Here is a 14,421-nt window from a genome sequence, read left to right on the forward strand (position 1 = left end):
CATTTATGAATAATATCCATCATTGTCCATGGAAATAAGCCCTGCCCCTTTCATATATCATGAACCGTTTGCATGCTTTTACAGTAAGTGTGTAATAGGGTAATAGTGTGTAATAGTGTAATACTGTGTATTATACAACAGTTAGTTCCAACCAAGTCATCTGATTGGACAAGAGTCATTCCACGAGTGCTGATATTCAGTATAACAGCACTGGGACTTTTAACTATATGTATCACTCCACCACACAGGTGTTTTGATTGATAACAGTTAATTAGGCTTCATTAACACAGGTGTTCTATTAATAACCATTAATTTGGCAACATTAACACAGGTGTTCTATTAATAACCATTAATTAGGCAACATTAACACAGTCTATGAGTTACCTGGGAGGTCTATGAGTTACCTGTGTGGTCTATGAGTTATCTGTGTGGTTTATGAGTTACCTGTGTGGTCTATGAGTTATCTGTGTGGTTTATGAGTTACCTGGGTGGTCTATGAGTTATCTGTGTGGTTTATGAGTTACCTGTCTGGTCTATGAGTTATCTGTGTGGTTTATGAGTTACCTGTCTGGTCTATGAGTTACCTGTCAGGTCTATGAGTTATCTGTGTGGTCTATGAGTTACCTGTGTGGTCTATGAGTTACCTGTGTGGTCTATGAGTTACCTGGGAGGTATATGAGTTACCTGTCAGGTATATGAGTTACCTGTGTGGTCTATGAGTTACCTGGGAGGTCTATGAGTTACCTGGGAGGTCTATGAGTTCATACAGCCAGTCATCTAGATAGTCGGTAGTGTCTTCAGTTGCTTCAGGTAATTCAGTCACATAATCGTACTCGTACTGGTATTCGTGACCTGAGGGGAGAGATCGTTAGTTAGTGTCCAGCGAGTTGCAGTGACAATATGTTGTTAGTACACATGTTACATTTCACCAGCCTTACAGAAAAGCAACATGAATTTCACAGGAAAGTTATTTGTTTTCAATTTGTTTCTTTATGACATTTGTGTCGACAAGATTGATCCACATGTGAAACCTTGCCTTGGTGTGCAGACCTCTCACACGTCCACGTCACTATGACACGGTGTCTGTGGTGTGTTCCTGTTTACCAGTAATGTGGTCCTTGATGCTGCATGTGGGGTTAATGTGGTCCTTGATGCTGCATGTGGGGTTAATGTGGTCCCTGATGCGTGGTCCCTGATGCTGCATGTGAGGCTAATGTTGTCCTTGATGCTACATGTGGGGTTAATGTTGTCCTTGATGCTGCATGTGGGGTTAATGTGGTCCTTGATGCTGCATGTGGGGCTAATGTTGTCCTTGATGCTGCATGTGGGGCTAATGTTGTCCTTGATGCTGCATGTGGGGCTAATGTTGTCCTTGATGCTGCATGTGGGGTTAATGTTGTCCTTGATGCTGCATGTGGGGTTAATGTTGTCCTTGATGCTGCATGTGGGGTTAATGTTGTCCTTGATGCTGCATGTGGGGCTAATGTTGTCCTTGATGCTGCATGTGGGGTTAATGTTATCCTTGATGCTGCATGTGGGGTTAATGTTGTCCTTGATGCTGCATGTGGGGTTAATGTTGTCCTTGATGCTGCATGTGGGGCTAATGTTGTCCTTGATGCTGCATGTGGGGTTAATGTGGTCCTTGATGCTGCATGTGGGGTTAATGTTGTCCTTGATGCTGCATGTGGGGTTAATGTTGTCCTTGATGCTGCATGTGGGGCTAATGTTGTCCTTGATGCTGCATGTGGGGTTAATGTTGTCCTTGATGCTGCATGTGGGGCTAATGTTGTCCTTGATGCTGCATGTGGGGCTAATGTTGTCCTTGATGCTGCATGTGGGGTTAATGTTGTCCTTGATGCTGCATGTGGGGCTAATGTTGTCCTTGATGCTGCATGTGGGGCTAATGTTGTCCTTGATGCTGCATGTGGGGCTAATGTTGTCCTTGATGCTGCATGTGGGGCTAATGTTGTCCTTGATGCTGCATGTGGGGTTAATGTTGTCCTTGATGCTACATGTGGGGCTAATGTGGTCCTTGATGCTGCATGTGGGGTTAATGTTGTCCTTGATGCTGCATGTGGGGTTAATGTGGTCCTTGATGCTGCATGTGGGGTTAATGTTGTCCTTGATGCTGCATGTGGGGCTAATGTTGTCCTTGATGCTGCATGTGGGGTTAATGTTGTCCTTGATGCTGCATGTGTGGTTAATGTTGTCCTTGATGCTGCATGTGGGGATAATGTTGTCCTTGATGCTACATGTGGGGTTAATGTGGTCCTTGATGCTGCATGTGGGGTTAATGTTGTCCTTGATGCTGCATGTGGGGCTAATGTTGTCCTTGATGCTGCATGTGGGGTTAATGTTGTCCTTGATGCTGCATGTGGGGCTAATGTTGTCCTTGATGCTGCATGTGGGGCTAATGTTGTCCCTGATGCTGCATGTGAGGTTAATGTTGTCCTTGATGCTGCATGTGGGGCTAATGTTGTCCTTGATGCTGCATGTGGGGCTAATGTTGTCCTTGATGCTGCATGTGGGGCTAATGTTGTCCTTGATGCTGCATGTGGGGTTAATGTTGTCCTTGATGCTGCATGTGGGGTTAATGTTGTCCTTGATGCTACATGTGGGGCTAATGTTGTCCTTGATGCTACATGTGGGGTTAATGTTGTCCTTGATGCTACATGTGGGGTTAATGTTGTCCTTGATGCTACATGTGGGGCTAATGTTGTCCTTGATGCTACATGTGGGGTTAATGTTGTCCTTGATGCTACATGTGGGGTTAATGTTGTCCTTGATGCTACATGTGGGGTTAATGTTGTCCTTGATGCTGCATGTGGGGTTAATGTTGTCCTTGATGCTGCATGTGGGGTTAATGTTGTCCTTGATGCTGCATGTGAGGTTAATGGGAAAATTGCGTTTCACCAAAGGAATGTATGCTTTGTTAACAACGGCAACGATGGTCTTCAGCTTAATTTATATCTGTGTTTTGTCCTAAAGTTGTAGGTTAAGAACAAACACCATCTAATCCATGTTTAGTAGGGGTACCTTCATTTTGAACTCAAGGTTCAGTACGGGTTTTCGGTACAGTGGGGGAAAGTTTGGCTCAGGGCTGATGTAGTGTGCAGTAACTAATTGTACTTGTAGGGCTGTCAACGAATATTCTATATTGAAATGAATAATCGACTTGTACGGTACGGTCCACACTGAAACGGTTCGGTACGGATACGTGTACCTTTACACCCCTAATGTTTAGTCTTCCCTAGCCAGACCTCTCTCCACACTATGTTAGTCTCACGTAGCCAGACCTGTCTCCACACTATGTTAGACTCACGTAGCCAGACCTGTCTCCACACTATGTTAGACTCACGTAGTCAGACCTCTCTCTCCACACTATGTTAGTCTCATGTAGCCAGACCTCTCTCTTCACACTATGTTAGACTCACGTAGCCAGACCTCTCTCCACACACTATGTTAGACGCATGTAGCCAGACCTCTCTCCACACTATGTTAGTCTCACGTAGCCAGACCTCTCTCCACACTATGTTAGTCTCACGTAGCCAGACCTCTCTCCACACTATGTTAGTCTCACGTAGCCAGACCTCTCTCCACACACTATGTTAGTCTCACGTAGCCAGACCTCTCTCCACACTATGTTAGTCTCACGTAGCCAGACCTCTCTCCACACACTATGTTAGACGCATGTAGCCAGACCTCTCTCCACACTATGTTAGTCTCACGTAGCCAGACCTCTCTCCACACTATGTTAGTCTCACGTAGCCAGACCTCTCTCCACACTATGTTAGTCTCACGTAGCCAGACCTCTCTCCACACACTATGTTAGACGCATGTAGCCAGACCTCTCTCCACACTATGTTAGCAGTAACCAGCATTGGAGAGAGTTCTGGCTAAACCTATTATCATTCTGCTATAGGGGGGAAAAACGCTCTGGCTTGTTTGTATTTCTTTAAACCAATCACAATCATCCTGGGCGGCGCTAAGCCCAGGATACAGCGACGGTGTTCTTACAAAATAGTGTCTAAAGATAGAGGAAGGGGAGGAGAATTCTGACTGAAATAGTCTGCCAATTGCAGCCAATACTCACACAGATACTACTGAACAATGGTTAGAAATGATCGGGTAGATCTACACTGTGGAACAAATGACTTACCAGCTTTGTGTTTGTAAATGGAAGTAATGGATGACTTACGATACAGTGGGAAGTGATTATGGACTAATTGATTCATCAAGATAATGGGCTTGTATGTGCCCTTCTTGGACAATGGACAATTCATTTACATGTATATATTTATACATAGGTCAGATGTAACCATGGCTGTTTAGTCTATCTTTTTTGTTAATTGTGATTGATTTAATTTTATTGTTTTTTGTTTCAAACAAAATCCAATACAAATTAAAGTAAAAATTAACAACAGACAGCAGGAAATCCAACAGTGAGAAGTGCTTCTTACCATCAGAGTAGTCTTCTTCTGCCGCCTAAAACAGCAGCAAATGTCACATTATTATTTTAGAAGTACAGAACATTTATTACTAATACAACTTATAGTAAAATAAATATATAAATCTAAGTGTGTTTTATGTTCTTGGTTAATTAATGATTTAGGAGCATGGTTAAATCTCACTCAACCTCTGAAAGAGTTTATGATCGAGGCCCTAGACATTTTCATTTAGTGCTTTGCCTCAACCCTGATGAGTCCTCCTGGTGAGTTGGGCCCCCTTGGACTTTTTGTGATGCCAACTGTCACCAATCTAGGGGTGAAGATTGATTGTGACCTTAAATTGGACAAACAGATCAATCCCGTAGTGTTTTTGAAACTGTTATCCTTGCTTTTATGACCTCTTGCCTTGACTATTGCAATGCCTTATATGTTGGCGTCAGTCAGGCCTCCCTCTCTCGCTTGCAGTTAGTCCAGAACGCCGCTGCTCGTCTGCTAACTGGAACACGTAAGCAAGAGCACATTTCCCCTGTACTGGCTGCCCTTCACTAGCTTCCTGTGCGTTTTAGGATTGATTTGAAGGTTTTACTGTTTGCTTTTAAATGTTTGAACGGCTTGGCACCGGGCTACCTCTCGGACCTGCTGGAACCTTATGGTCCTCCAAGGTCCCTCAGGTCCTCTGATCAGCTCCTCCTGGCTGTTCCAAAGTCCAGGCTGAAGCTTAGGGGGGACCGTGCTTTTGCAGTGGCAGCCCCAAAGCTCTGTAATGAGCTGCCACGGCATGTTAGGCAGGCCCCAACCCTGCAGGTGTTTAAATCACACCTCAATACTCATTTATTTGCTTTGGCTTTTGGTTTTTAAACAGTTTGAGAGACCTGCATTTTTTTATGTGACATATTGTATATGTTTTTATTGTGTGCTTTTATCTTTGTATCTTTTTATCTTATGTTGTGGGAATTCCAAATAAGGTGATAACATAACCTGAAAGAATAACAAAGACATATAATCTTCTGACAGGCCTGTCAGACCACAATGCTATTTTTCTCAAGAAAACTCACCAAATTACGTTTCTCTACCTCCTTCTCCAAACAGGATAACCCAAAACCTGTGTATGAATTTGTGACTAAAAACCAAAAACAAAACCTAGTTACTGCCCTAAACCAGTTGAACTGGGCCAAGGTCCTAGAATGTGAGGACATTGATAATTGTTGCAGCTTTCACCAGCAGAGGGCGTTGAAGAGCAACAAGAGAGCACTCTATACCCTGGCTTAGCGATGAATGCAGGAGTATCATGACAGCCAGATATGCTAAAACGATCAGTTCAGAATCCCCGCGAACCACAGACCGACACAGAAGATTTTTATATTCATGAGAAACAAAGTAACCCAGACCCTGCGGAAGGCTAAACCTAATTTATTTATTAAAATGATTGAAGATGCACAAGGCAATGGTAAACTAATTTGGCAAAACATAAATAAACTAGACGGCCGCCAAAAGAAAGAAAGTAACAATGAATTAGAACTTATGATTCACAAAACACTAGTCAAGGATCCCATTCCCACCACACTGCCCTCCAGCCTAAATGCATATTTTTTTACTCCCAGTTTGACTCCTCCAGTCTGTATTGACAGCCTTATTAATCACACACAGCCTGTGTTTAAAATCATTGAAATCTCTGATCTGGAAGTAGCTGAATTAATTCAGGGCATGAAAAGCTCCAAGGCAAAAGACATCATTTTGGTTTATTATTCTTTTTTTTTATTATGTTTTTGGTACATTTGTATTGGTTTTTGCTACCGGGCAGTCCGGTAGAGAGAGAGAGCGAGAGGAAGAATGGGAGATAGATGGGGGTAGACATTCGGCAAAGGTCGCCGAACACAGGACGGCCGCGTTGCACCGCAGCGCTGTACGTGGTGCGCCACCCTGGCGCCCCTTGACACACATTTCTGGAAAGAACAAAGACTCCCTGCAGAAAAATAACAGGCTCCCTGGTTCGCCCCCCTATCACACATTTGGTCAATTTATCATTCAAGCACTTAGTTGTCCCAACTACCGCCCAATCAGTATCCTCGCCATTATATCCAAAATAGCTGAGAAATGGGTTGCTAAGTTACTGGTTGACCATCTGAGCCAGGGTTCCACCCCCCTGGCCTGCATCCCATGCAGTTTGGGTTTCGTGCCCATCATTTTTTAGACTTCTGTTGCCGGTGGCTGGTGTGAGCTATGTAGTGTAGTTTTATGAAATTTAGACATCCATTGACGTAGGTCTCCTCTTTCTTAGGACTACAATGATTTAATCAGTGCTTCTTCTTGCGTCTAAATCGTCTATTTTCCGGTTCAATGCACAGAGATTTTTACAAGCTCATATTTCACTAATAACAACACGTTAAAATCATTGATAAACAAACGTAGTGCTGAAAATATACACTTTAACTGCTGTTTTGATAGGGTTAGGGTCTTTACTCTTGGCTACATTTGAAAAAGAAACTCAACATTACTTAATACGGACTGTATATTGATCTATATATGACGTGAAATAAATCTCGTACCGGGCCGATCGGGCTTAAGAGGTTAACCCAGCTATGATACCAGCATACTGTACTTACATACAGGTCCTGTCCGACCGCTGTGATGACACACAGGGCTGTAAGGGCGACCACTAAGACAGCCATTTTTGAAGAGCCGACCAGCGCTGGAGCATGAGAGAAAATATGAAGTATATGGTTTCGGACGGCTCTCCTAAATAACCCACTTCAGATACACAGGACCTTTCAACAGCCCACCCACCTGTTAATCATTATCTACCTGCATTGATTTGTTTCACCGTTTGAGTTGGCCCACGGCCTTTGACCTTTATTTGTTGTTGTCCAGTGTAAAATGATTAATATTGGCTGTGGTCAGCAGCCTTCGCTCTGTGTGTTTACTAACTGACTCAACAGTAAGAAGGAGTTCTTAACACTTTGACGACCGATGGGCTTAGTCTAATTAGTGGCTAGAGGACCGGGGAATGTAAACAAACATGTGGGTTTTGTATCAGCTATATCTATACTTTATAGTGTTGCTATCTGTCCATTCTCATTGTCAATTGAGTGCATAAACCGTCCCTTCAAAATGGCTTAAAGGAAAAAAAATGCATCAGTAGGTTGTCATTTTATAGCGCCGTGAATATAAGCTTTATCGCAGATTTCGTCTCATCTATTTTCTGGAAAGCTAGTTATGGAGCTAAAGGCTACTAACGTTATATTCAACGGCATTTCCGTTTTATATATGCTAAAGAAATAACACAAACTGCATATGATCCAGGCTGTCCCAAAGCATGTATGGATGAAAGGGGGGCGGCAGGGGACGTCGATTAGTATTATTGATTACCAATAGAGTGTCCGTGTAACTAGTCACATTCACTGATAGACTGCTTGCGTTGCACAGAAAGGTCCGATCCGGCTGTAAATTAGGTGATAAAGGTCTTACCATGTGCCCATGGGATACCCACCAGCATTTCCCCGTTATCGGTCGGCATCTGGTAGATCGATATGTCCATTGGTTGATGATAAATCCTCTTATTCCATGGTGAAATCTGCGATTCGAAACGTAATACACGGTGCATGATGTTCGTTTCGGATCAGGGTAATATGATCCTCCATTGGAAGGTAAAGAATTAATTCCATTCGCCCACAATGATACTGCAGTGGAGCGATGGCGCCCCTAAGAGGATCTGGCCGGTATTGCATGTTGCCGATTCCACAGAGGAGGGTAGATCTGCAGAGCCGATCGGGGATCTTGATCCGGTTATTAATATGGAATAAAACAATAACAACTTGCCACGGCTATATACGTGCCTCTGGTCCACAACGCATGGCACCGAAACCCGTATAAACTCGTGGCTGGTCCTTAATGTGTTAATATGTGGTATATTTGCAACGCAAGCTTTGACATGGATGCAGAGCAAACCAAAGAAAGGTTTTTAAATTTTTTTATTCTGTGATACATTTCAATTTAATAAGTCTTTCATTTGACTGTAAAAAAGCTAAAACAATAATCCTTTGGGCAACAACATTTCAAAATCAAGTCATGAATTAGAGTGTGAATGTGATATACAGATATACAGTAGTTTCTTTTGATACTGTATAATACAGTATCAAAAGAAACTACTCAACCATCTACAAAACACTAACCATCTTTAGATAATAAAGTTTTCAACCTCTACTGTCTTTAACTATGAGTGAACACAACACTAACTTACCATCTTTAGATAATAAAGTACTCAACCTCTACTGTCTTTAACTATGAGTGAACACAACACTAACTTACCATCTTTAGATAATAAAGTACTCAACCTCTACTGTCTTTAACTATGAGTGAACACAACACTGTAATTTATCATCTTTAGATAATAAAGTTTGAAAACATTGTTCCTCTGAAACCTAAAACGGATGTTTGATAATTCTTCATCCGAGGTCCTCATTTGATAACTACAGAAAATTCAGACAGAATTCCAAGCAGCTTTTTAACTTAAGAAACCATGTTTTTTCTTTATTTGAAAGATTATGATAGTTAAAATGGAAATAAAAACACTGATGCTTGGCATCAAAGATATCATTAGGTAAAAGTATTGCAATATTATATATATATATATATTATACTGAATTGCACCCCTCACCCGTGCAGAAGGCACAAATTATTCCATATCACAAAATGAAAACACCTTCGATACACGGATTCATCTTTCAGCCGAGCCAAATTAATTTTTTATTATTCAAATGAAAAACAGTGATCAACTCGACACTGGAGTGCAGCAATACATTGTCAATGTACAGCATGATATAGTAGAATGAACTGTAAAATGTCCAGGGGGCAAAGGAGTGACCAATCGGATTTCGGATCCCACCGCAAGCTCACAAGGCTCTACGTCCCGACTGGTTCTCGCTCGTCTCAAGAGTTCCAAACGCACTCATCACCCGGCAGATTACGTCATCGTGGGGGGGGGGGGGGGGGGGGGGGGGAGTGCTCGCAAACCATCTGCCCTTCAGAACGTGTCCTCACAGGGAATGTCTCTTGAGCCGGTCGGGGTCAAAGGTTGTCCGTGTCTACCACACCAAACAACAGCCCCCCTCCGACGGCCACACTTCAAACTCGCCCCCTAGTGGAGAATCTAGTGCGTCGCACTCTTCATCACATTGTAAACGCATCTCGACTTCGTCTTTAGTGCCGTGAACCACATGCACCAAAATATCACTGTTGCACTGGGAGTATATTCAGATTATTATAATTTTTTTTTTAAGTTGGAATCAAATTGAGCTATCGTTTTGAGATAATTGAGCTATTAATACAAATCACTCTCTCTCTCTCCAGCCCCAGATGAAAAGGAGGGGTCTCCTTGGAATGGGGGGGGGGGGGGGGTCACTTCATAACAAGGGAGCAGAGGATATAGTAAGAAAAGGAAATCATAAAAAAGTCTACGGTATAAATATAGGCATATAAACACCAGCTGAGAGCAATCAGCAGGAGGGCGTCGCCCTGGAAGAGGAAGCTCTTCTCACTAGCAAACTCCACGACAACAGCTCTATGAAGATAAGGCACCAGCTTCGCTCATGTTGTTTATCTGTTCTGTCCGACGGTCGGTCGTTACGTCGGGAGTGGACTAGTGTCTCGTGGCGTGTTCGGTCTGTAGGTCGTCTGTAGTCTGGGAGCACCGGTCTGTTCTGGTCGTCAGTCCTCTCAAAAGGAGAGGGAAGGCCGTTGACCCGAGGGGTCCCCCCCCACCACCACCGACACCCCTAAGGACAGTGTTCCTCAGGTGTACTCTGACTTCCGGATGTAGTTGGAAGGTACGTAGCCCCGCCTCCCCCCGGCCTCCCCCAACCACCACTCCGTGTTGCCGTTCATGTCCTGGAACTCCAGGATGCGGACACGCTCGTTGGCTGAGATGCTCAGCTCATTGGGGCAGCGGGCGCTGAAGGCGTAGAGAGCGTAGTATATCTGGAAACAAACAGAAAAAATAAGACATTCTTACTTATTTAGTTGGCAGCAGTTTTTTATTTATTTTCATCTTAAGCAACTGAAGCTGCACTGGGTAGTTTTTTGGGGTAGCCTAGCTTAGCACAAATGAATGGAAGCAGATACAGACCACTAGCCTAGCTTAGCACAAATGAATGGAAGCAGATACATTTACATTTAGTCATTTAGCTGACGCTTTTATCCAAAGCGACTTACAAGTTCTGTACGACAAGTCATCAGGAAGGGCACAACTCTATCAGCTGAGTAACAATGTTCATCAAAGTGTTGAGTGCAACAGTGTAGGTTAGTTTATTAGGACATTGTGCATGACAGTAAGGTTAGTTAGGGTTAGATTTTTTTTATTTATTTTTTATTATTATTTCATACAGACCACTAGCCTAGCTTAGCACAAATGAATGGAAGCAGATACAGACCACTAGCCTAGCTTAGCAAAAATGAATGGAAGCAGATACAGACCACTAGCCTAGCTTAGCACAAATGAATGGAAGCAGATACAGATCACTAGCCTAGCTCCAGGAGGTCCTTATCCGTTTCCATTAATTTGTGCTAAGCTAGGCTAGCTCGCAGCAGCATAGCTTTCTACTGAACGCACAGAGAGGAAACTGGTATCCTTTTTTTCTTTTTTTTTCTTTTACCTTTATTTTACCAGGTAGTCACTTGAGATCAAAGATATCTATTTTTTTTTATTAAAGTTTTCTTTAATCACAGTAACGTTGGCGAGCTAGCTAAATTATACATAAAACGGTTTTCATATAAATCAATCTTCACTAAGACTTTAAAACGGTGGTACGGCACGGTCTACGGAGACGCAGAAAAAAAGCTACCAAATCCATTCCGAGACAGCTCTGAGACTGACTAGTGTCGCGCGTAACAAGTCTCAGTCTCTCTCTCTCTCGCTCTCTCTCTCTCTTCAAGTAGCCAAACTTACACTATAAAAACTAACTGGATAGTTGATATAAGTTGATAATAACTGGATAGTTCATGTAAGCCATTCTCCCTTTCTGTGTGTGTGTGTGTGTGTGCGGAAAGTTTGATAGTATTTACTATTTACTGAGGAGGATGGCCAGATAATGTTTTTAGCGTTTATCGCTTTTTTCATGGTCAGACATGACCGACAGATGAGGAGAGGATGAACGGGTCCAAGACAGTTGCAAGAGGGTCTTGGACAGAGAAACGTAATGGTTTGAAAGCTCGGCGTTGCAAATAAACATTTTAAATAATTTTTATAAACTGGTCAACACTGGTCAACACAGCTTTATTTCCGGCATTGGGTGCCTGATGCGCATGCGCTGTGATCACAGTGCAGGCGCATAAGGCAGCTAGAGCCGCTTTGAGCAGTGTTTTTTTCTTTTCTTTTTTTTTTAATCTTTCTTCCCCTCCTTTTTCCCGATTTTTCTCCCATCCCACCCTTCCTGGTTGTTGCGTACTTTCCCCTACTGTTGGTCCGGGAGACCGGAGACTGTCACATGCTTTCCTCCGACGCATGTGCAGCCTGGGGCAGGCCAACCTGGCCGCGCAGGTTCTCACCGGGGAGAGTGTAGCGTGTGGGAGGCCACACTATCTCTCCTCAGTTCCAACCCTCGCTGAGCAGGCGCCCCGACCGAACTGTAGGGGTCGCTGTCCACAACGCCCAGGACCCACCCTTCAGCTTTCCCACCCCCTGATACAGCCAATTGTATCAGTGAGAGGCCAGCCAAGCTGATAGCAACGCCGGGAGCTGGATTCGAACAGGCGAATCCTAGTGTCTCCCGGTGTTGGTGACGAACGTAATCTCCGTGCGCCACCTGCCCCCCCTGCTTTGAGCAGTGTTGACCAGTTTATAAAAATTATTTAAAATGTTTATTAGCAACGCCAAGCTTTCAAACCATTACGTTTCTCTGTCCAAGACCCTCGTGCAACTGTGAGTACCTTTGAAATTTTGTATAACGAACGGTTCGGGTAGGACCAGTTCTTCATGGTAAATCTAGGTTGAAGAACCACATTCAAAACCGCTCTTAAAGAGCACCTACGGGAGGCTGCAATTCGAAACTGGCCACCGTAAATGCCCAAAACCCCCACCACCTCCTAATAGACAGTCTCCTCCCCACCGCATGTATATATTCCCTCCCCGCCGTATGTATATTTCCCTCCCACCCACCCACCCCCTCCTAATGTACAGTCCCCTCCCCATCATATGTATATACTCTGTCAGGATCTAGGGGTAACAGTACTGTATATTTGAATACCGCTTATGTCACAAATTTATCAGTACTAAATACCTATATGTCCCTATGCCATAAATGTCATGTATGTTGTGTATGTCATAAATGTCTATATGAATTGAAAATGGGGGACCCTGATGAAAACAAGACAAACGTCTTTCTCAGGTCTGCATCCCTTTAACAATTGTATGTATTGAGCCGTACTGTATTGTACCCATTCTGCAATCTGTTAAATAAAGTTTTCATTCATTCATTGGTTTCCTATTGAGGAGCAAGGGACTGTGGATTCACTCGGCCAAACCTTGTTGGCGTGCATCACAGTCATGAAAGGGGCTATCTTCTTGCTTGACTCTGGATAAGACCGTGATTCCCATAATGTTGTCATGTTCTTTTAAGAAACACCGAATACATCATAGCAGTCAAATAAATCTCACCTGATGACCGTCCAACTCGGATTCAGGTTCCGGTTCAGGTTCCGGTTCAGGTTCAGGTTCCGGTTCAGGTTCCGGTTCTGGTTCAATGTCGTCGTCTCTGGAGTAAGGAGACTTCCTCTGCCCGCTGCAGTCGCCGTTCCGACGCTGATACGAGCCGGAAGCCGGGTCCGCAGGGCCGCACCTCTGTGAACCACTGTTCCTGCGAGAAGAGCAGGAGTCCGTCTCCGAGGCGTCAGACACCTCCCTGTGGCCGGCCGGGTTCGTCTGGTTGGAGTCGTACGAGTCCCTGCGGTCGCCCGGATGCCGGTATGACGGGTCGGCGTCTCTGGGATTGGAGGAATTACTCCGGTACGCGTGGTCCGAGAATTCACGGTGATTGGAGGGATTCCTGGGCGAGGAGTTCACCGGGTTGCGGTTGGGCGACGGCGCGTCTCTGCGGTAGCTCCTGTGGGAGGAGGAGGAGTCCAGCGAGGGGTGCGGAGAAGAGTGACTCGGGGGCGGACCGGCGGAGAAGCTGACCGTCGCCGTCTCCTGGTTGAAGGTGAGAGTGCTGTTGCTGTTCTGCCGAGAGAAGACGGGCGAGGAGCCGCCGTAGCCAGACTCATTGGACGACTGGCTCTCGATGGAGACATCCGATTGGCTCCTGCGCGGGTTATAGGGTTTGAGGAAGGAGCTGTACACGAAACCCTTGGTGACTGAAAAAGAGCGGGAAAGAGAAACTAATCAAATCACTGCAGCCCAGGGTTCCTGCAGGTTTTAACAAGTTTACATTTAAGACCTTTTTATCCACTTTGAATAGAATTTAATACCCATTTCATGGCCATACTGGCAAAAACCTATGAAGGAAAATGACTATGAAAGAAGTCATTCCATATTGCTTTATTGTGGATCCCCATTAGTCTACACCAAAGTGAGACTACTCTACCTGGGGTCCAAACAATATGAATTGTTTGCGGGGAACTGATAGGCTGTTACCATACTGCTTACATTGCAAGATAAACAAGATGTAGAGAAGTAACTTCTTTATCTGACACATTTCAAGACAAAGTTATATTTAAGACCTTTTTAAGGCCTAAAATTCTAATTATTACATTTGTCTGTAGAGGTATGCGGAAACCTTCTGCACCTCTCTGTAAGAGACCTTCTAGTCTAACATCTGAATCTGAAACATTCTGTTTGTAATACTGTATTGTATATTTCAAGTTTACCAAAGTTCTTGACTAAAGTGTACTATCATACCTTTACAAACTCTTCTGGATTTAATGCTGCACTACAGATTCTCTCTGCCTTCACTAATTAATTTCATATTTAATGTACATTTTTCCA

At 43.9% G+C, this 14,421-nt stretch overlaps 2 protein-coding genes across 2 annotated transcripts in view; both read right to left on the minus strand.

Moving 5' to 3' along the window:
* The window catches only part of LOC311237813 (hyaluronan-binding protein 2-like), a gene marked incomplete at both ends in the record, with an annotated part of 32,766 nt that extends 23,369 nt beyond the window's left edge, over positions 1–9,397 (minus strand). The window contains 2 exons of the mRNA XM_084325790.1: positions 745–852; positions 9,352–9,397. Coding sequence (XP_084181916.1) covers positions 745–852; positions 9,352–9,397 — 154 coding nt within the window. The remainder of the gene's footprint in view (positions 1–744; positions 853–9,351) is intronic.
* dnmbp (dynamin binding protein) overlaps positions 8,659–14,421 on the minus strand; it is a 163,650-nt gene continuing 157,887 nt past the window's right edge. The window contains 2 exon segments of the mRNA XM_084326445.1: positions 8,659–10,421; positions 13,096–13,790. Of these exon segments, the coding sequence (XP_084182571.1) occupies positions 10,236–10,421; positions 13,096–13,790 (881 nt within the window). The 3' untranslated portion in view covers positions 8,659–10,235.

This window comes from Notolepis coatsorum, assembly GCF_963971535.1.
Source record: "Notolepis coatsorum genome assembly, chromosome: 12".
NCBI lineage: Eukaryota > Metazoa > Chordata > Actinopteri > Aulopiformes > Paralepididae > Notolepis > Notolepis coatsorum.